The 22,717-nt window shown below is 49.7% G+C and overlaps 1 protein-coding gene across 13 annotated transcripts in view; it reads left to right on the top strand.

The window, feature by feature from the left end:
* Positions 1–22,717, top strand: part of EPB41 (erythrocyte membrane protein band 4.1) — an 83,061-nt gene that overhangs the window by 18,384 nt on the left and 41,960 nt on the right. For all 13 annotated transcript variants that reach the window (XM_039389984.1, XM_039389985.1, XM_039389986.1 and 10 more), the window contains exons 2-4: positions 16,238–16,697; positions 19,334–19,564; positions 21,898–22,002. In XM_039389984.1, the coding sequence (XP_039245918.1) occupies positions 16,245–16,697; positions 19,334–19,564; positions 21,898–22,002 (789 nt within the window). In that variant the 5' untranslated portion in view covers positions 16,238–16,244. The remainder of the gene's footprint in view (positions 1–16,237; positions 16,698–19,333; positions 19,565–21,897; positions 22,003–22,717) is intronic.

Here is a 22,717-nt window from a genome sequence, read left to right as displayed (position 1 = left end):
AAGGTTCCCTGCAAACACAAGTGAAGGGAGCAGGTGCCAGCACCCTGCAGGTTGCAAGGTGTGCACGGAGCTCATCGTTGAGGTACCAACCTGATTACAGGGTTGGCTCTGTCTGCTGGGGGGAGTGGTTGTACATTAACCATTTCTCGTGATTTCTCAGCACAAACAGTCGTAAATCACTCCTGTGGTAGGAGCAGATGCGAAAAGCCCTCGGTTCCTGTGCAGCTCCTGCCTGGGCCTTTGAAAATACAGTTGTAAAGAAACAAAGAACTCTGCCCTTTTGATGTATTAACTGTAAAATAAACTGGAAAATTGTAGCTAGATTGTGCTTGTTTTGGAAACAAGCACAATCTTGTAAGTGTAACCTTCTGAAGCTTCTGACTGTGGCAGAAAACCCAGGAGTGGTGAGTTATACTGAAACTAAGCTTTGATTAATTGTAACTTTTGTAGCGCTTGAGCTTTGCCACTAGAAAAAGTCTTGGTTTAGGTGAAGAACACTTGTTTTTTCATTAAAAACACCTGTTCTAATAAATTTTCGAGCTGGTTGGGGGGGAGGAGACATCAAGTGGAGCTGCAGCTGTGCACCTCTTGAAGCAGGAGGTTCGTGGGTGGGTTGTTCCTGTGTTACCTCAAGGGTCTGCTCCTGTTTTTCCCCCGATTCCCGTCAGCAGAAACACTCCCTGAGAAAATATTTTGAGACATTTACAGAAAACAAGTGGAGAGGGGAAAATCACAAGCCTCTCTGTTGGAAAACATCATCAGAGCTTTGCTAATGGAGCAACAGCATTTGGGATTTTGGCTGCACCCCACGACGCCGAGCGTCAGCCAAACCCAGCAGTCGCTCAGTTCCACATCTCCAGAGGAAACACCAACTGGGCAACGTGCAGTTTTTGTCTGTTTTTCCCAAGTTAATCTCCTTGCCTTGCTTTCCCACCCATGGACTGTGGTTTTGCCTAGTCACAAGGTGTTTCATGGGTGCAGCAGTTCAGGTGCTGCGAGTCAGAGATGTCTGGAGATGAGTCATTAGAGCTCAGGATGGGGCAAGTTTGTTGAAAACAACCTGGGAGAACCCCAGGCTTTGCACAAGCTTTAAAATTAAAGGTTGATTTCCAGACACAAAAAGATCCAGACCTCTTGGTATTGGCAGCAATGAGCTCTTTGATGGTGCTTTGGGAAATATGCTTGAAATTTGTTGCCGTGTTTTAAAGAAAAATATATCTTTGCTGCTCCAAGCAGTGAATTATAATTTTTTTTTTAAAATGCAAATTGGAAAAAAATGCAAATTGGAAAAAAATTCAGCTTGGAGCTGTGCAGATATTTGATTTTCAAGTTGATAATTTGTCACACAAGCAATGAGCCAGTGTGGTACCCGGCACAGTCCCTTATGGCTTTTGCAGTGATCATATGTGTGATCTGCACTTACTGTGGGGAAAAATGGATGTGACACTTGCATTTTAGTAGGAGGACTGTCTTTTTGGGTTGAATCACTGTAAATGGGGATGTGTGTGTTTCATCTGAAATCCGAGATCCACCCATCTGGCATTAATGCAGTGTTTGGGATCAGCCACCTGCAGCAGGAGCCTATGCAGCCATTCCCCATTTACCAATGGCACCAGCCCGTTTGTGCTTGTGCAGCATCTTCCTGTTTCCAGCCATGCTGGAACTTGGGTTTGCTGCCTAAAATGAACTCCTTCTGTAACATAGCAGCTCACTGGGTGACCACTAATTGAGTTAATTGCTGCCCTTAATATGAAATATATTGTGGGTTAGAGAGGCACGTTCTGCTGCCCCACAGGACTCGACTGATGCAGTTCCAGGCATGGGACACCTCCCTGTGTCCCTGTGCAGGCACGTTCCTTATGGGAGCAGTTCATGCCACTGCAGCGTTCCCTCTTGATGCTGCAGTGGGATCTCCAAGCCCTACTGGAGTTATTCACCTTTTTATTTTTCCTCTTGTATGTAGAAGTCTCTTCCCTGCTGTTGTCAGGACTGAGTTCTGCATTGCTGTTGGTGAAAGTGCACCACACCACACAAGTTAAAACGCACACTTTGAGCCAAAAAAAAATCTAACATTTGATAAAAAATGAGTAGATAATCGTGGTGAAGTGCTATTTCCTTCTGGCACGTCGCTGTTTCACACAGTGGCAGTGCGTTGTGCAATAGGGATCTATTTGTAGAAAGGAAAAGAAGAGGCCAGAGTTTACGGGATCTTTCTCAAAGTCCTACAGAAGGATGTCTTTCACCAGGGGGATTATTAAATCTGAGCAATGTGAGTTGCAAAATAACGTCTTGCACTGCTGCCTGCAGATGCCAGTGTGTCTGTGAAGGCTCTGCCAGCTGCAGAGGGTCGTTCCGTGCCGTCCCTGAAGGCTCACGCTGGGCTCCCGTGTCCCAGGGCTCTGCCACAGGGAGTTGTTTTGGGTCTTAACCTTCCAGGTCCGGTGTCAATGCCTGAAAAGCTCAAGTCATGGTATAAAGTGACCTGTGCTTGGAGGGCAATGTTTTTTCAGGTGTTTTTTTCTGTATTTTGGGGAGTTTGGGGTCTCCATCCTCCTGTTTTTGGCTGGTTTTCCAAAGGCACTTAGAACTCACTTGCATTTATGCAGCACTGGCTGCTGTTACTGGTGTGTGCCCCACATCCCCTGAGTTAACAACCCCAGTCCTGAACTGCTGCTGTGTTTTGTTGAATCCCAAAGGAGAAAACAGATATTTAGTGCTGTGGATGCCGGGGGGATCCCAGAGGCTGCTGAGATCTGGGCGGTGAGGCTGCAATGACCTTCTGCTGTTTCACCAAACCTCCTCTTCATGCTCAGGGCTGTTATTCCACCACTGAGACCAGGAATCTGTGTTTCTTCCCCCAGAGGAGAGGCTGGTCCTGGATGCCAGCAGGTTTGAAGCCCCGTGCAGCGCAGCCGGCAGCAGCCTCGTGCGCAGGGTGCTCGGTAATTAACGTCGGCTCTTGAGCGCCGAGTAATTGGGAGCAGTAATTGGATGGTAGCTTAAGAGCAGGAGCATGGTTAAATAAACCAAACAGGCTTGCAGTTGTAGTGTCAGCAGGTAAAACTCCTGGGAAACAGCAAATCCACATGGCAGTGACGGGTGGCACGAGCGAGGTCTGCGCTCAACGCAGGCGCCCCAGAGCAAAGGCAGCGATCCGGAGCGTGCGGAGCAGAGCAGGGCAGGTCCTCTCCTCCTTCCCCGGGTGCTGAAGAGGGGGCACAACCCGGTAAGGCAGATATTTTTTAAACAAGAAAATGAAATGTTCTTGTTTTGGAGTTGTAGGTCACTTCAGAAGAGTTTTTGCGGCTTGTTTAGTTGGGGAGCTGGAGCAAGCTCGGGCTGTGCAGTGGCGTCCTGAACGGAGACCAGCTCGTTGCATTTGTTTCTGTCTTGTTTTTGCTTTTTATTCTTAAACCACACTTCTTGCCACTGCAAGGGCTGCAAAAACCAACCTGCTTTCTGCAGCTGGTGTGGCATTTTCTCTACTCTCATTTTCCTCGTGCCCTGGTCACGGCTTGCACCGTCGAGGAGGTGCCTTGGAGCGAGCTGAGCCCCCTCAGACCTTGTGTGCACGCTCGTTATTTTCATCTTACAGAGGAACAGGCGACCATTTACCTTCAGCTCAGGTATATAGAAGGAGAACCTGAAGGAAGTGCAGAGGAGGTGGTTTATGGATGTATTTATTGGAGGAGCAAAGAGCTGGTTTGGCAGGAGCCGCCTGGCCGGGGCGCCTGGGTGAGCTCACCGATGCTTTTTGCTCTCTCCACTCTTTCCCCCTGGCCTCGTTTGAAGGGTCTCCTCATGGCAGTTTTAACCCGAACAATGATATCACCAGAGCTTGCAGAAAAGAGGATTTGTGTGGCATTTTATTCCCTTGTGCTGCATGAATGTGGATTTCAGCAATATTGTTGTGTGGCTCCTGCTGTCAGCAGCACGGTGAAAAGAGCGGCTCACTTGTCTGGAATTGTGACTGTGGGACTCGCAGCCCTTCAGCAGCACAGTTTTAGCTGGGGCTCTCCATTTAGTCTTCAGCCCTGGGTGCTGGGCAAGACCAGTAGTTTTCGAGTCCAAAATACTGAGGGTGATATGGTTTATTCTTGATTTTCTGTTGGTTTTGGTACTTCATAAATAGCCGGGACCCTGTGAGTCTGCAGAGCTTCCAGCTGGATGAAGCACTGTTGGGCTCAATGAGGCTTCAGCTGTGCGTGAGGCAATTGCACAACTGGGTTTTAAATATAAAAAAGGGAAAAATAAGCAAAGCTTCTCCAAAAAAACATGTGGTTGTTCTTCCCACCGTTATATTGTCGGGGGGAGGGTGTGCACACACACAGGCACACACTTTCAATAGAGTAAGGATTATTTTGAGACCTAACTCACAAAGTAAGTATCAATGGGATGCTAAATTGTGTACACAAGGCCAGTAGCTTATCCAGAAAGCACCACTATCCTCAGCTATGATTTATTTTAGCAGGGAGAGATTTAAACCAGCTGATGTTTTCTGCATATGCTTTATCCCTACTAAAGGAAATGCTTGGTCTTTAATGGCTTTTCACTTATATTCAAATATTGCAGTGTTTAAACAGTCGGGAGGTGTTTGCTGTTGTCTTCTCAGCTGGTTGGTGGCCAGCAGTGTCCTGGCTGTGCCACGGCAGGTGTGTGCCAACACTGGTGGGAGTGGGGAAAGCTGATTTACAACTTCCAAGTGCTGCCCCAGTTTCTCATGTCCACCTGTCTCCATGCCCAGGCTCCCTTTAGTGCCCTTGGGGATGTTAAGCTTCTCCCAGTGTGATGTTTAATGCAGGATGAAAGGGAGAAGATTCGAGGGAAAGGTGTGAGTGGGTGGGGATCCTGGGCAGCCCCTGGAAGTGGGGAGAGAAGGTAGGAGGGGATCGAGGGGTGGTGGAAGGCAGAGAGATGAAGTGCAGCTGGACAGGAGGGTGGGAGACATGCCTTTAGTGCATGTTGTCCATGGAGCTCCTGGGTGGAGCTGTTTGGATCAGCAGGATTAGGTGTGGCTGGAGGGGAAGGTGCTGCAGTGTTTTGTTCACAAACCCGAGGACCATCCGGGAGCACCAGGGTGAGACTCAGCACTGACACTGGCCTGGTGTGCTGGGTGGCAAAGGTGGGCGTTGAAGAAGTAAAAAATACCTCTTGAGAGCTGGTGAAACGTGGCATTGCTGCTGTTTGTTCAGTGAAATCACAACCCACAACACCCTCCCACACCAACCCATCCAGCGCAGAAAGGAGGGTGGCAACTGAAAATATGAGCAAACAGCCCCTGGATGTGGGTGCAAAATGTGTTTCTGACCCCTCCCTGCAGTGCTGAGCGTGAACACAACTTCCTTTTCCTTTCTGTAGTCTGAAGAAAGCGATGTTTGTGCACATTTCCTCCATGCAAATGATGGCAGCAACCCTGGGCTGATGCCGGAGCTGAGCTGTGAGCACCAACGTGGATCCTTACTTGGGTCTCCAGCGCTGAAACCTCACAACACCATCTTACCTTCCATCCCATTTTTTTAAATCAGTGCTCACCCTTCCCCCCCAAGATGGTATTTAATATCCTGCTCACTGTTTCCTACTGCTGATAGGCCAGGCTGGAGCTCAACTGCCGTGTCCTGGTGAGCCATTAGTGCATCCGGATGGGATCGGGGCAGTAATTCTGAGCAGGAGTGAGCACAGGCTCCCTGGGGGATAACTCTGTCGTGGCTCTGTGGGCAGGCAGGAGGTGTCAGCGTCATTAGTTTGGTTCTGCAGCAGAAGTGGGGGTGATAAGGTGCTCGCTGGGTGTTTGCTCTCCCAGAGGATCAAAGGGATTCCTGGCAGCTGAGCAGCTGAAATTAAGCACCCCGTTAACAGAGCTTTGGAATGGTGATGGACCAAAATCTCTGGGTTAGGCACCGAAATATCACCCCTTGATCCCACGGGACAATAGTGAGAGGATTGCCTGAAATGGATGGTCGCTTTTTTGCTGTAAACTTCTGATAGCTGCGCTCCCACTCTGCTGCCTCAGACTGCCGGGGGTTTCTCCTGAACCCTGCCAAAGAAACAGGTGATTATTTAATGAAAATGGCATTCCCAAGCTGTGTGTCTTGTTAAAGCATCCAGAACGTCGTGTTGTGTCTTCTCCCCGCTGGTGACACAGCGCAGCCAGTGTGGGAATGACGGCAATTTTGATTCAAAGCCATCTCCAGTGAAAATGGTTGTTTGTAAATGTGTTGCATCAGATGTGTCAATGGATGTAATTAAGGAATGAAGGCTGCTGCACACCCCTAATTAAGGGGATTAAAAACTAAAGCTGCCTGATTTCACTGTTGGGTGGAAAAAACAAACAGACAGAAGTGGTGGAGACTGCTGGAGGGCGAGTTTTGAGTGGGGGATTCTGCTGCTGAAAAGAGCAGCTCCGGGAGGTGACAGGACTGACCTGTTCTGCCATGTGTCTGTAGTTGACTGCTGAGCACAGAACATATCTGATTGCTGCTCCACACTTCCTCCAGTTTGGTTCCTGTTGGGGATGGGAGAGTTTTTATCCCCTGGGGTGCAGCCTCTGGGAGGTGACAGTCGTGTCACCCAGTGATGGTTTGGTGTCTCCCCACTCAGTGCCATCACCGGCTCTTGGCTGTTTTGGGATGATGCTCTGGGATCTTGTGTAGAAGCAGAGGAGAGATGTGTGTGAGGTGCTGAAAGCAGGGCAGAACCTTCAGGCATCCCTGAGGTGCTTTTGTGTGCGTGAAACGGGCCAAATTGCACCAGATCTGGGACAGTGAACGTTGTGTATGGAAATATTGGGGAGCTGTGCTCACTGAGGGCTTCTCCCTGGCTGTGCCAAGAGGATGAGTTTGTCCTGGGATGGGGACTGCTGAGGATGTCTCTCTAATCCTGACACTGATCTCCCATTGCTCATTTGACTCTGGGAGGGTGTCACTGCAGTTCAGGATCCCTGAAGGGCTGCTGGGGAACATCCTCTGTGTGGGAGGCATTGCAAAACCCGCTGGGATTTTCCAGGAACCATCTTCTCCTTTGCTCCCCAGCTTGCAAAGCCACCCCAAGGGGAAGGGTGACTTTGGGGTCACTGAGCATCACGAGCAGGAAAAGTGGGCAGAAAACCATCCCTATGGAGGTGGTGTGAAGTGTCCAAGTGCGTGCCTGGGACACGCAGTGCCCTTTTGTGGTACGTGGCCCTGCATTCACTGGGGCAACGTCCTTCTGGGGCCCTGGTGGCACTGGAGCTTGTCCCAGTCAAAGAGTCAGCACCTCAAGGCTTTACAAACAGCTTCTGACTCCTGTGTTTGGGAAAACAGCTGAGTGACTGGTTTGCTGCCTGTGGACCATCTCTGTTGGGAACGTGGAACCAGGATTGAATGGATGTTTGCATGTTCTCCTTGGGCACAGGCAGAAGCACCATGGGATGATTTTCTGGGAATGACGCAGAGTTTGGAATTAACTCATCACCTGCACTATTTAAAAGGGGAAAAAGAAAAAGAGGGGAGCTTTCTGGAGGAGCTGTCTCCCTCCCTCCCTCCTGTACACGGTGCCCAGAGAAGAAGCTTTGCTGTTCCCAGTCTGAGGCAAGGTCAGCAGCATCCCAGTTTGCATTTCCCATTGCTGCAGCCAGCTGGGAAAGGCCTGGTGGGCCCTGTGCTTCCACAGGCTCTGCTGGTTTTGCTGGGGACTTCAGTTAGCTCTTATGGGCTCTAAAGCCAAGCTGCCTGGTCTTGTGAGTTTTCAAATGGTTGAAGGTTGGGTTCTGTCTGTGATACTGGGAATTTACAGCTCAAGATTTGTGTTGGGGATGGATTTCTCCTTCTCTGTGTGTTGCACATGATACTGAGCCCTGAAAGAAGAGGAGACTTTAGAAAAGGGTGGCCCTTCCTGAAACAAAGCCTTCCCCCAGCTCGGGAGCAGCACAGGCTGCTGAGTGCTGATACCTGCCGTGGTTTGTACCCACCCAGTGAAACTCAGCCTCACAAAACCCTCCCTGCTTGCTGACTCATTATTCCTGGGCTCTTTGGAGCTTTTGCTGCCCCAGCTGTGTCTCCAGAGGCTGCAGCTGTGCTGGATCTGGGTTGTTCCAGGCTGGTGGATGCTGAGGAGGTCTCTGGCTTTTCCATCCCCATGTTGATCTGGAGGTGTAAGCATCTGGGGCTTGTCCAGAAAACCAAGAATAGAGGGATTTTGTGGATAATCTGCAGCTGGCCAGTGCCTTCCTGCACTCCTAGGTGGGGATCATTAAACTTTAAAGTGCAATGTTCAGGCTGATAATTACTGTAAAGGTAATTTTAGTCCCCTTGTCTCCACTGTTTGATGGTTGCAGTGAGCATAGAAGAGCAAACCACGTAAATTAGCTCAGCCTGGCATCTGGTGCAACTCCTTAAAACTCATTAAAACAGCAACAAAACCACATTGCTGTGCCCCTGGGCAGACCCTGGCAGCACAGGGTTAGGCAGCGTGTCCTGGGGGTTTCCCTCCCTGCAGGCTCTTGCTGGGGAGAATTTGCATTGAATATTTTGGAGTGTTGGTGTTCAGAGGAGGAGGATCAGTGGCTGACTTACAGGAGAAAAGGTCTGGAAATCAGCTTAGGGTAGTGTAGTGCTAACTTGTTTAAGTGTCCCTGACAGACTGGGAGAGTTGGGGGGGTTCACCTGGAGAAGAGAAGGCTCCAGGGAGAGCTGAGAGCCATTTCCAGTGCCTAAAGGGGTTCCAGGGGAGCTGGAGAGGGACTTGGGACAAGGGATGGAGGGACAGGACAAAGGGAATGGCTTCCCACTGCCAGAGGACAGGATTAGATGGGATACTGGGGAGGAATTGTTGGCTGGGAGGGTGGGGAGGCCCTGGCACAGGTTGCCCAGAGAAGCTGTGGCTGCCCCTGGATCCCTGGAAGTGTCCAAGGCCAGGTTGGAGCAACCTGGGCTAGTGGAAGGTGTCCCTGCCCATGACAGGGACATGGAACTGGATAACCCAAACTATTCTATGATTCCATGATATTCAGTGGCAATTTTGAAGCAGTAAGCCCAGCTTAAAGCTGGGGTGGGGGATGCTTTCAGCCAGCTTTCACCTAGGCTGGGTGGAGGATGAGCCTAATGTGGCTCTGGCCATGCCAGTCCTTCTTGTAAGTGGTTCCCTTAGATGGTTTAAATACTGTGCATTTCTCAGCTCATCACATCCAAATAACTGTGTGATTATGGTTATTTTTAATGAATTTGGGGTGTCCTACTGGGGTGCGGCGGATGCGTTCGAGGCACTGGGGTGGATGCAAATGGCTTTGCAGCCATGCAGTAACAAATGAAGTGGTTAAACACGATGTCCCCGGCCCACAGGGGAGGAACAGCCCTTGTGTGTGAGCTGGAGCACTCGGTGGTGAAACCTGTTAAGAGCTTTTAGCATCAAACATCCCTCTGGCTCTCGGTGCAGCAGTGGAACGTCCTGGCAGGTGCCTGTGTGTGTGTGTGTGTGTGTGCAGGGGTGGTATTTATCTAGCAGGCAGCTCTTTATCAAAGGAGTGTGCAAGTCCCTCTTGGCTTCTAATTATAGCTTTGGTTTGGAAACAACCAAAGGGAGAACGACAAAAGCAAAAAAAACCCAGAAACGCTTTAGCCCTGTGCTTGGAAAACTGTAAGGGAAGAAAATGAGCCCTGTTATGTTAAACCTTGAGTGTAAATGAGGCACAGTGTAAGTAAACACATCTGTGTTCAGGCAGGGGGAAAAAAAAAAACAACTCCCTATGAATAATTCATAGAAAAAATCCTCCTGTTCAGCTGATGGAGATCTATTGCTTATTTTGTGTTGAACTGTTGCTTTAGCAAGGGGTGTGCTGCTGTGGGAGAGCCTCGGTGGCATTGTCATCTCTGCTTTGGTGTCATCCCCACTGTGGGTATTCCTTGCACACGGAGTTTGGAGTGGCTGTGATGGAGCAACCTGCTGGGATGGAGCCCATCCTTGGATTTGCTTCCTTGTGGTGGAGTGACCTGCTGAGGCAGAGCCCATCCTTGCATTTGCTTCCTCGTGGTGGAGTGACCTGCTGAGGGAGAGCCCATCCTTGGATTTGCTTCCTCGTGATGGAGTGACCTGCTGAGGGAGAGCCCATCCTTGGATTTCCTCCTTGTGATGGAGTGACCTGCTGAGGCAGAGCCCATCCTTGCATTTGCTTCCTCGTGGTGGAGTGACCTGCTGAGGCAGAGCCCATCCTGGGATGTGCCCCCCTGTGATGCAGCACTGCTCGCTCCTGGTGCTCTGAGCACCGTTCCCGCTGCTTTTCCCTGCACAGATTTTTGGCCCCTGCCGTGTTTCTGTGCTCCCTGCCCCTGTGGGAGGCTGGTGGAGGGACCAACCCCTGGGATATTATCTGTACCACGCAGGTGCTGAGCTGCCTGTGGGGTGGGGATGGGTCTGGATGGATCCCTCCCTCCCTGCAGATGCCTCTCCTCTGCCTAAGGAGGGTTTTTGGAGCGGCTGCTGCCTGCCAGGCTGAGCCCCCTGTGTCCTCTTGGGGGGTTTGGTGTGGTCAGAGCATTTGCAGACTTGGTTTTGCAGAGGAAGGTCCATCAGGCACTGTGTGTTTGAGACCAAACCTTGGTTTTGCTCTGACCTCTGCTGAAGAGGGGAAGGGAGCCCCAAGAGTAGCTGCTCTCTATGGAATAGGGAACAACACTCGTATTAAACTGGTGGTTTTCTTAGTCTTTCTAGCAAACTCCTGTGTTGGAATATGATGGGATAGTCCATGAGCTTTATTTTCCTGGCAGCCCTGCCCACGTGCCTTCCCCATGGCTCTGTTCTGAGTCCAACTGCTCCCAGATCAAGTGAGTTTTCCTAGCAGGTCCCACACGGGGCAGCCTTTCCAAACCCATCGCAGCAGACAAGGCTCCAGTGACAAGTACATGTTTTCATTTAAATTTCAGCACTTTACCAATGAGCAAAGCCCATGAATTTCCATATTCTGTAGCATCCAGGAGGATTTTTGAGGATACAGGGGGAGGAGCTCTCAGCTCCCTTCGGTTGTAATGCACTTACTGCTCCATTTAGTCAGGTCATTTTATAAGCCCAGTCTTCAATTTGACATAAATGATTTGCTTTCAGCAGATGGTGAGCTACTATTTTTGCCCTCATTTAAATAGGAAAGCTGTATGAGAGCAGGAGATGGGAGAGGGGCACGGGGCTGCCGACGTGCAGTAGATTACCAGGGCTGCTCTGGTGAGAATTAAATCCGGGCAGTTGTAATGTGCCATCTGTGTTGTGTTGGGTGGTTTATTTTTCCCCTGTTCAATGAGGCTCCTGGAGTCTCCTATTACCCTCCAGGTCAGGCTGAGTGACAGCATCTCTTTTGTTCAGGACCCAAAGTACCAGCACAGAAAGATCGTGCACGTTAACTCTGACAGGGGTTATAAATGTCAGCGCTAATTATTCCTCTAATAAAATATATTAAATAAATTCCGAACGGTTCTGGTGCTTCAGAGTATTTTCAGGTTGTTTGAATTCCTTATCGAGGGGCTTATTTTATTGCACTTGAATTTCTTGTTTTATTTAAACTCCCCTAACAAACAGCTTTCTGCTGTGGTCATAGAATCCCAGAACGGTTTGGATTGGAAAGGACCTTAAAGCCCACCTCATCCCACCCCCCTGCCGTGGGCAGGGACACCTTCCACTAGTCCAGGTTGCTCCAAGCCCCTTCCAGCCTGGCCTTGGAATGTTTTTTTAACTGTAGTAAAAATCCCGTGTGGGACACGTAACTCACACACGCGTGGGGCGAGTCCTGCTGGGGGCGGCTGCAGTTTCCTCCCCTCCCACCCTCAGGTTTGTCTCACGTGCACCAGGTCTTGACTAAACCGAATTTTCGGGCTGTGCTGTCTATTTTGAGCAATGTTCTCTGTAGTTTCTCTGGTGAGTTGTGTGCTTTTCACACACATTATGAAATGGGAAGGAACGCATTTAAAAAAAAAAAAAGAACCCACCACGCTGTTGCTGAAACTATTTGATTTTTGCCTATTTTTAGCAGAAATTTTTCTCTTATCATTGTCTCCAGCTCTTGCTGGAGCAGCAGCGTTCTGAGAAGCCACACGTTTTTGGGTAGGAAGGTCAAGACAATTTGTCCCAGCACTGTGATCACCCTTATCTGGTGTTGGGCATCGCTGTGAGACAGTTTGGGTTTCCAAGAACTGAACTTTCCCCGTGGACAGTCCTTTTTCTTCTCTCTCTGAAAGACTAAACCACTGGGCACGAGCTATGGCACGAGCCATAAATCATTTTTCCAGGCTTGGAAGCAGAGATAAGTTAGATTTTCTGTCACAGAATCACAGACTGGTTTGGGTTGGAAGGGACCTTAAAGACCCTCTCCTTCCACCAGGACACCTCCCACTATCCCAGGTCGCTCCAAGCCCTGTCCAACCTGGCCTTGGACACTTCCAGGGATCCAGGGGCAGCCACAGCTTCTCTGGGCAACCTGTGCCAGGGCCTCCCCACCCTCACAGGGAACTATTTATTCCTAATTTCTAATTAACTTTGCCCTTCTTCAGGTATGGTCACTACACTTATTTGTGTGCCTAAATAAGAGACACTGGAGGAGCTGACAGGTAGGAGAGGGTGACAGACAAGTATCTCAACATTCCTGTTTCTTTTGAGAGGAGATGTTTTGCTAAAGCCTCTTCCAGCATTCCCAGGAGGTCCAGATCCTCCTCTGGCAGGTGAAGGGGATGTGGTTGGTGGAAGGTCAACCTGTGGTTGCAAGTGTCCCCAGTGGGGCAAAGCCTTTTTGCTTCTCTGGGAGTATTTAACTCCCTTTTCTTCAGGTTGCTTCCTGTTGCCAAAGCTTTCTTGTCTGGAGGATGTTCTTAAACTTAAAAATGCTTAAATATAAATACATATTTTCTGGTGAGATTTTCAACTCTGAAATCTCTCTCTGGGATCGTATCTGAGTTTTGTTGTGGTTTCCTTATTTCTGTAGCGTCAAACACCTTCTCTACACCAGACTTGTGAAGAGCCTGCTTTTTACAGGCTGTCTGGCATCAAAACCTTCAGCCTGTACCAAAGAAAACCCCCAAATGCAGTATTTACAAGTGTGGCAGCTCAGAGCAGGAGGTGAGCAGCATCACTTGAGTGCTCCTACAAGAGCAGAGCATCCTCCTCCAGCATCCAGGGAGCTCCCGAGGCACCTGCAGGCTCGGCAGAATTGCCTTGTGGGATAGTGAAGGAAGAAAAATTGAATTTAAATAGAAACCTGCTTGTGGTTTGGCTGTGGGTTGTGCTTTCTCCAAAGGATGGGTTGAGGAGCAGTGGTGTGGGAACTTTGCTCTTCGTGTCAGCTCTGCTGCGGGCTGGGATGGAAACAAAACAAGTGCAGCCAAGGTGCTTTTTGTCTTGGAAAATCACAGAATCACAGCCTGGTTTGGCTTGGAAGGCACCTTAAAGACCATCTCCTTTCCCCCCTTTGCCCTGGGCAGCCTCTCAGTTATGTTATTTGCTTGCTGATCTCTTTACTTTTGACGGGGAGCGTAGGGAAAACCATTTCTGAGCATAAAACTCGCAGGGGAGGGATCCAGCCGTGAGCCTGGGTCGGAGCAGCTCAAGTCTTGCAGCAGGAGGTTTGCTGCACCCAGTGAGTTATTGGTGCTGGCAGCTATGAAATGTTTATTGGGAAGGGCAGGGCTCCTACGTGCCCATCTCCGCATCCCCAGCCCTGCCGAGGGGATCTGGCTGAGCTGCAGCCTGGAATCCCAAGGGATGGAGGAAAGACAAAGAGATGTTTAAGACAAGGAGATGTTTTTCTCATTGCCAGCGAGACCCACCTTCCTACGTCGAGAAAGGTCCGGGACTGCGGCTCTGAAATGTAAACAAGTAAACAATCCTTGTTCCAGAATTTAAGGAGAGAAACGTACATCCAGAGGAAATGTTCCTTTGTGGACCGTCCCTCTGGTTTCCTGTGGCTGATAAGAGCTGCTCCTCAGCTGTGCCCTCCCCACCGTCCTCATCTCCAAAGCCCTGGTTCTGCCTTTCTAGTCTGAGGAGCGACGCGCGCCCGACGTTGTGTGTTTTGATAACGATTCCTACAAATGTGTTTATTCAAAACAAACACAGTGGGAAGCAACTACAAAGCAGGCTGCTCTGGCAGCTGGTGCCAGAGGGAGCTCGCTGTCGGCGTGTGATCCTGGTGGGACAGGCTTGCAGAGCATCCATCCCGATCCGTGTGTGCCAGGACATTGGGAGCTCTGCCCTGGGAGTTGACCGTGGCGAGTCTGTCTTGTGTCGTGGGCTTGGAGTGATGGGTTTTTTGATAGTTCTTGCCCCTTCCACTGCCTTGTGGCGTCTCCAGGAGTCTTTGGAGAGCTGTTGAGAGCAGGAATTGGCTGCATGGTGGCTGGAGGGACTCTGCAGAGTGTTGCTAACAGGGCTAGCAGCATCTCTGGCAGTGGACTGTGGGAGAAGTGAAGAGGTTTCATAGCATAGATGAGTGTTCTGAGTTGGAAGGGATGCCCAAGGATCATCCAGTCCAACCCCTGGCCCTGCCCAGAATACCCCAACAATCCCACCCTGGCCCTCAGAGCGTTGTCCAAACCCTCCTGCAGCTCTGGCAGCCTTGGGGCTGTGCCCACTGCCCTGGGGAGCCTGGGCAGTGCCCAACCAGCCTCTGGGGGAAAAATCCTTTCCTGAGATCCAACCTGACCCTCCCCTGACACAGTTTCAAAGGATCCAGAGTGCCTGTTCTAAATCTGACACTTCTCCAATGGAAGCACAGACCCAGTGGGTTCCATCCCTGCTTTTCCAAAAGCCCTCCCTGAAAAGAAATAAAATCACCAAAACCTCAAACCAAACCTTGTAACCTCAGGAAATTTGCATTGCTGGAGGAACAAACTCAGGGAAGATCTCTGATGCTGCCCTGGTTTAACCACAGCGTTAGGAATAATATCAAGTGTTTGCATTAAATGCAAGGGAAGAGTCCTTTGGAGAGCTGGGGGGGCTTTTCTCCTTCCAGCACTCTGGTTCTTTTGGTAATCAGCATGAGTCAAATTAAAACTGATGAATGCAATAATACGTAGGAGGGTGACATCTTGAAACGTTTCCTAATTTTGGGTCTGTATTTGGAGCAAGTGTTTGTGCGCCGAGGCTCGGGCTGGGGATTGGGGCATATTGGATTATATGCTATTTGCTCAGTGTAAGCAGTGGCAATTTATTGCTGCAGATACATGTGATGCAACGCACAAAGATTAGTTCTATCCCCTCTAAAGCATGATTATTTTGGGTCCTCTTTATACCCTAAATAGATATTCTTCTCATGTGATTTCCATCTTTTTGTGTCAACAGCCCAGGCTAAAGTTGAAATAAACATTGCATCAGTTTGACAGCACAGGCTCTGAGGAAATCTGCTCTGCATTTTATGGGTGTCGTTTGGAAACCTTTTCGTTCTACGTTTTTGCTGTGTGCAATCCAAAGATTCCATGAATCCCAAAGCCTGCTCTGCTCCACTGGACTGGTCTTGTGCAGATCAACATAGTTGATCAGCACCAATGAGTCCTGTCCCCATCAGTGTGGTGTGATGTGGTGTGTTTAGATCACAGAATCTCAGACTGGTTTGGGTTGGAAGGGACCTTAAAGCCCATCTTGTTCCACCCCCCTGCCAAGGGCAGGAACACCTTCCACTAGCCCAGGTTGCTCCAAGCCCTGTCCAACCTGGCCTTGGACACTTCCAGGGATCCAGGGGCAGCCACAGCTTCTCTGGGCAACCTGTGCCAGGGCCTCTCCACCCTCACAGGGAGGAATTATATCCCATCCAGCCTTGCCTTGTGGCAGTGGGAAGCCATTCCCCCTTGTCCTGTCCCTCCAGCCCTTGTCCCAAGTCCCTCTCCAGCACTCTTGGAGCCCCTTTAGGCACTGGAAGGGGCTCCAAGGTCTCTCCAGAGCCTTTTCTTCAGGCTGAACAGCCCCAACTCTCTCAGCATTGTCCAAAGAACGGGGGGCAAACATCAACAGAGATGTTTCTATCAAAGCAAACCACAGCAAAAGGAGTGGTTTTGCTCTTGGTGACTCTGTAGGCTGGAGTTGGCAGGGATTCAATCCTCGTACAGGTCATTCACTGAAGGGTTGGACTCGATCCTTGTGGGTCCCTTCCAACTCAGAACGTTCTGTGATTCTGTGGCAGGCTGGTGTGACTGGTGAACGTGGCGTGTCTGTGCTCGTGGCTTGGCTTGAGCAGCTCAACCAGGCTTGAATGTTGGAAACCACCTCTGGATTGAGCCCTCCTGCTCCTCTCTTACAGCACCACCATGACAACAGAGAAGAGCCCAGCGGCGGACGCCGACAGCTCGGACCAGCAGCAAGCCAAGGAGGAGGAAGGAGCTGCTGAAGCACAGAAACAGGAGGCTTCTCTGGAGGAAGGGGCTCAGCCTACGTCAGAGGGGCAGGGGCAGAAGCAGAAGGCCTCCAACGGAGACACCCCCACGCACGAGGAGCAGAGCAAGAAGGAACGTCGCACCTCCGAGGGCCGGGGCCTGTCCCGCCTCTTCTCCTCCTTCCTCAGGAGGCCCAAGTCTCAGGTGTCTGAAGAGGAAAAAGACACTGATGCTCCTAAAGAGGCAGGAGGTGACCAGAAAGGCGCAGGATTAGGAGCCAGCCCTGATGAAGACATCCTGGTGAAAGCGCCGATCGCAGCTCCTGAGCCCGAGCTCAAAACCGACCCGTCACTGGATCTCCATTCCTTGAGCAGTGCAGAAACACAGGTAAAAAAACACCCCATCCTGTGGGATGGGCTCCCTGCTGTCCTAAAAATGTGTCTTTGTAGCCAAAAACTTCATATCCCAGGCTGGTGAGCTTGACCAGAACAGCTGGTGAGGTGTCAGCTCCCTGTGTTGCATCGTGTACTTCCCACTCTTCTCCCTGCATCGCTGTGTCCTGCCAAGTACCTGCCCTGGGAATTGTGCTCGACGCTTCCCAGCATAACTTAAAGTGCCCTGTGGCGAGTCCTTGCTCTGCTGAGGTTGGGATGTCACCTCAGAACGAGGGTTCACATTCAGAGGGTCCAAAACCAGTTGGGATCTCCTTGGTGTGAGCAGGATAAGGGCAGGTCAGTGGCCTGAGGTGGAGGACTTGGATTTAGGGAAGGGTTTCTTCAGCTTCAAGGAGCGCAAGCCCAGCATTTCAGGACTTGGTCATCTGCTCAGTCTGGGCTGGTGCTGAGCCTGCCAAATACAAACATTTTCTGCTTATGCATCATGTAGACAGGGATTTCTGCAGGCTGGTGGGCTGAGCCCAGCTCCTGGTAGCTGTCTGGTGTCTGCTCTTCCCAGCCAGGGTCATTTTTTGTGCAAAATATGTGAAGTTTTAAAATTTAAAGTAGAAATTGAGGCAGACACAGCCACAGGGAACATTCACAGAGCTGCAGCTGGTTGTTGGTTTGGGGGTATTGGGTGCCCTCTCTTACTCCTTGGGTGATGGCAGCTCTGCTGTTACTTGTGCCTGGACTTGGAGAAGGGTGTCCTTTTTCCTCAGCTGGGGATTTCTTGCAACCCAGCGAACCTGGATGTGTTGCTGGAGTCACAGAATGTGCAGGGTGAAATTTGGATTTCTTACCCACTGCCTTCGTTCTGAGTGGCTCCAGAGCACTGTCAGGTACCCACAAACACTGGGATTCAGAGCAATACAAGTTCCAGCATTGCCAGTAGGCAATAACTGTAAATCCACCTCCTTTAAATTACAAAGCTGTAGAGAAGGTAGGTGACACATTTTTCTTTCTTTTCCCAAATTTCTGAGCCTGTGAAAACCAGGGGATGGTCTCTGCTCATGTTCTGTACCTCTGAGGGTTGGGAATAGCAGGATGGGAAGGAGCTGGAAATTTTCTTGCAATTTCAACCCAGAAGTTGTATTTTCAAGAGCGAATCATCGCTGGAAGCGTTTAAAGTCAGATTGGACAGAGCTTGGAGCAACCTGGTCTAGTGGAAGGCGTCCCTGCCTGTGGCAGGGGGTAGAACTGGATGAGCTATAAGGTTCCTCCCAGCCCAACCCATTCTGGGATTCTAAAATACATGATTTCTTCCTCAGTTTAACTTTGATTTAGTGCTTCTGAGCACACGTGAGCGTTCACCCCAACCTTCCTTCACGGGCTGTTCGCTTCAGACGGAGCGTTTGTGCCTTTTTTTTTTTTTTTTCCCCCCAGTTCTTATTTTAGATCCCAGTCAGTGGCTTTCTGAACTGTGACACTCTGCAGATATTTCTGCTGTGACAGCAGTTGTGAGGTGCTGCAGTTTGATAAATGCTGACCGACGGGCATTAGGAGCTTTGACTGATTCCCTGCTCCCGATTGTCCCAGTTCTGCTGGAACAGAAGTCAGCAGCTTGTGGACATTATTTAGTTTTTAAATACCTCCGTGCACTTGTGCCTGGGTGTGATTTCATGAGATGTGATGGCTTGAACAGACAAGGTTTTGCTCTTCCCCTGCTGCAGCTGTGCTCCTGCTGCATCCAGCCCTTCCAGTGCTCGTCAGAGCCTCCCGTGAACTCGGTTAACCTGCTGAAATGGCAGAGGGGAAAAAAAAAAAGGCTTCCTTCCTCCTCCTGCCCCCAAACTGCATCTCTTTCTGCTATTTCAGTGGATTAAACTGGCTCACAAAGTGCTTCTGTAGGCAGAGGGACAGTGGTGTGAGGGCTGCCTTCCCTTTTTGGTGGCAGAGAGCTGCTTGGTCAGCTCAGATGGCTGTGAAATCCTAGCCCTGACCACCCCTTTTAGTGCCACTGCTGCCATAGAGTCATGGAGTGTTTTGGGTTGGAATGGGCAGGGACACCTTCCACCAGCCCAGGTTGCTCCAAGCCCTGTCCAACCTGGCCTTGAACAATTCCAGGGATGGGGCCACAGCTTCTCTGGGCAACCTGTGCCAGGGGCTCCCCACCCTCACAGAGAAGGATTTCTCCCCAATATCCCATCTAAATCTCTCCTCTTTCAGTTTAAAACTATTCCCCTTGCCATGTAGAGGGTGGGTGCACTGGAACAGAGCCCATGGCCCAGGTTGGTACTGGGAGCACTGAGTGTCTTTCCTGGGAGGCAAAAACCTTCCCAGTCCAAAAGGTGCTGTCATTAACACCACGAAGATTTGCAGGATATAATCTGCCTTGATTTTTCTAATCAACCCTTATTTCTTTTTTATTACATCCTTTATTAAATGAAGACTTGAAAATGACTTGGAAGGGCTTTAAAAATTAATATCATTCCCTTGCTCACCCCAGCTGCTGCTCCAGGTCCTCGGTTGCAGGTTGAAGTCAGATAATGAATTTTGGGTGAGGCCCCAGCCCTGCAGTGCTTATTTAGTGTGATGCTTTGTTTGCTTGTTTGACACCTCTAAATTGGGGTGTTGGGGGGGTTTCAGCCTGCACAGGAGGAGAGGAGGGACGAGCAGGAGCCAGAAGGCAAAGACCCTGAGGACAAGGAAGAAGGAGAAGCCAAGGAAGAGTGTGCCAAGCCGGAGCCTAAACCAGAGACTCCGGAGACCAAAGCAGACAAGGATTTGAAAGCTGCCCAGAAAGCAGTGAAAAGACACAGAAACATGTACTGCAAAGTGGTCTTGCTGGATGACACCATTTTTGAGTGTGCTGTGGATGTAAGTACTTGTGGGGTTTGGTTCTGCTTCTCCTCTCTCCTGTCTCCCTTCTGCTCCTCTCGAAAAATCACCACAAACACGATTTAATAGGGGCCTAATGTGCTGCCAGGGAATTACATGACAGGCTTTACTGCAGAACAAGCCTGCTGTAAGCTATAACAACTTATTTAGTGTGTTGTAAAAGCCTCTGGGTACTAGGAATCTTTATTTTTTATTGTTCTACAATTCCAGGGTGTCATGCTTTATAAAGGTAGGAAGGATTTAAAAAAAAAAAACAAAGAAACCCAAACTTTATCTCACTTGCTGTTCATCATCTTTGTCATTTGTATCCCAGATCAGAGTTTAGGTTTTTGGGATAAGTTGGGACGGTCTAAATATCTTTTGCCCCCTCTCCTTTGAGAAAAATGGGCTGCCAAATTGATTTGTGCTTTTCTAGTTCCCCAAGGTCCCTTCACCTCCCAGGCTGCTGGTGCTTGGATATAAAGAAAAACACGCTGTGTTTAGCCTGCAGTTGAATATATTTGCAGTAAACAATTTAGAAATTATTATGTTGACTTAGAGCACTGCAAACCCCTTCATCTGAGAGCTTTTCTTCTGCTTTCTTCTGTGCATTCTCTCTCAGGGATGTGGTGCTGTCAGGGCAATAAAAAGCGAGCAGAAATCCCTATTTTAGTATTGAAGTACTTGTCTGGAATATTAATAATGTGGTACTTACCACTGGAGCATAGTTCCACCAGCTTGTTTTCCCTCAGTCCTGCTGGTAAATGGGCCAGGAGAGGGTATCTGGGCACAGGATTCCTTGTGGGAACAGTCACCTTGGGTGATCCTGGGCAAGTAGGTCAGTGCCGGGTGTTTGTGTAACGGTGCTGCTGGCATTGCCTGGGATCAGCTCGGAGCATCCTGCCCCAAACTCCTTCCCCTGGGCCAGGGATGTTGTGTGCAGCCCCCCAAAAGGGAACTGTTCCCCTAAATCCTGATGACAGCTTGCCATGGTGTATCCATGATGCCTTTGGATACTGGCACAGGCATTGCTGGTGGGGGGGGGAGCCCTGACTTGAGCAGGACGTGAGAAATCTCTCTGTAGGTCCAGAGGATTGTGGTGGGCACTGCAGAGGGGATTAGGAGGGGCCACTGTGTCAGTGAGACCCTCTTAACTTGGCAGGCACCCTGGGCTTTAACACCCCTGTAATCCTACTCTGGTGTTTTGAGAGTTTATTAAGATTTAATTGGGAAGGAATTGCAAAGGTGTAGGCAAAGAGCAGCACAAATGCCTTTATCCAAGGAGAATTAGTGCTTTCAGGCATCCTTTCCAACTGACAGCCCTGGAAGGTTTTTCATTCCTAGATCACTGCCAATTCCTTGAGGGATACCCAGGCTAACACATACATTATGTTACCTATAGAGTCACAACGTGTGCACAAAGGACCTGACAGCTGAAAGGCTGGAATAAAGCCAAGGAATAAAACCAGGCAGGGGTCTTGGAGCAGTTGCCATGCAGAGATGAGTGACAGGAGAGCTGTGGGCACCAGCAAGGCATTAGTGAAGCTGATTCTGCGTCACTGGAACGGCACTTTCTTCTAACAAAGCCTCCAATGGAATGAGCTGCTCCTGGTTGCCATAGTTTTATGCCTCAGGGATGTTTTCCTTCATGCTTTTGGACTAAAAGGGTATCTTGTTCCTAGGGCCAGTTCACTTCTGCAGGATTTGGGGGGGGGTGGGGGGGAGAGGAAATAGGAATGCTCAGAGTGTGTTTCTGGAGGCAAGAAGTGCTGAGCAGCTCTGGGTGCAGGAGGCAAACAGGAGAAGGTGGTTTTCATCAGCAGATCGGGGTGATGGAAAGGCCACAAGAAATTATGGGCTGTGGGTCCGAGCTGCTGGTTTTTTTCTGAACCTAAAAAAAGTCAGATTGTCCCCAAAATGAACAACTGTAGCAGTGGGTCGTAGCAGCAGGTTCATCTTTTGATCCACACCTGGTTGTCTGACAGCCTGGATCCGGGAGATATTGGGGCTCTGAATGTACCTTGGCAGGGAAAAGCTGTACAGATCCTTGGTGTTTACTGAGCTCCTGATGGGAAGTTCAGCTTTGGGGTCCTTCAGACAGGGAGCTGGTCAGAAGAGAGAGACCCACTGCATTCCTGTTGCCTCTCCATTGAATTCTTATGCCTGATGCTCTTTCCCATAAGGAGTCCTTGCTCTGAAACAGCCAGGAATTGTGATTTGGAGCTACTCAGGGCTTACAGTGTGGTTTGGTGCCATTCCCTTCCTCCCCTCTGCTGTGAGTGAGAACAGGCAAAACCCAGCCTGTCCAACAGGATTTCTTCTTCTATTTGCAGAAACATGCCAAGGGACAGGAGCTCCTTAAAAAAGTCTGTGACCACCTCAATCTGCTGGAAGAAGACTACTTTGGTTTGGCCATATGGGACACACCAACCTCCAGGGTAAGCAGCTGCTGTTCTGGGGTGGTCTGGCCCCGGGGGGATTCAGCTCTTCCATAGGATCATCTTCCCAGGGCAGGAGGGAAAAGCCTCCTCTTAAAACTGCTTTTGATGTCCTCCCTAAAGATGGGTTGGGGGTCATCACAGAGGCAGAAATGGTGAAAAAGTGAGTACAGGAGTGTGGGTTTTAGTAAAAAGGCTGCATGAATCACAGAATGATGGAATCCTTGTGAACTTGGGTCTTCACCTGGAGAAAATTTGTTATATTAGTTTGCTGCAAATTAAGTTGTTTTCTGCCATTAAGTTGTAGAACTCCAGCTGAAGAAGTCAGGCTGCCCTGGCACTGGTGTCAGCATTGGGAAGGTTTGGTTAGAGCCTCCCAGAGCAGTTTGGAGTTGAGGCTTTGCCCTGCAGAACACCAATGACTCCATACCAAAACTCCTACTCATGGTTTCAGTTTAAGGCCTTTGTTTGGTTTGACTCGGGCGGTGTCTTATCTTTTAAACCCCTTGGTTACCCTTTAACTCAACAATTACTCAAGGTTTGTTTCACAAAGCCAAAAGCTAAATTGAAATGAAGGGCCCAGTTCTGTGTCCTTTAGCCCAGTTCTGTTGGTCCATATTCTGAATATTCCACTGCTTCACCTGCACTATTCACCCTTGGCAGGTTGTGGGGCTGACAGACATTTGCCATTAAATACTTTATGATGTTTAATCCA

This window comes from Pipra filicauda, unplaced genomic scaffold (assembly GCF_003945595.2).
Source record: "Pipra filicauda isolate LSUMZ 115617 unplaced genomic scaffold, ASM394559v2 scaffold78_size3787270_pilon, whole genome shotgun sequence".
NCBI lineage: Eukaryota > Metazoa > Chordata > Aves > Passeriformes > Pipridae > Pipra > Pipra filicauda.
The sequence above is the reverse complement of the archived record's forward strand: the minus strand, read 5'-3'. Positions and strand labels throughout refer to the sequence as shown.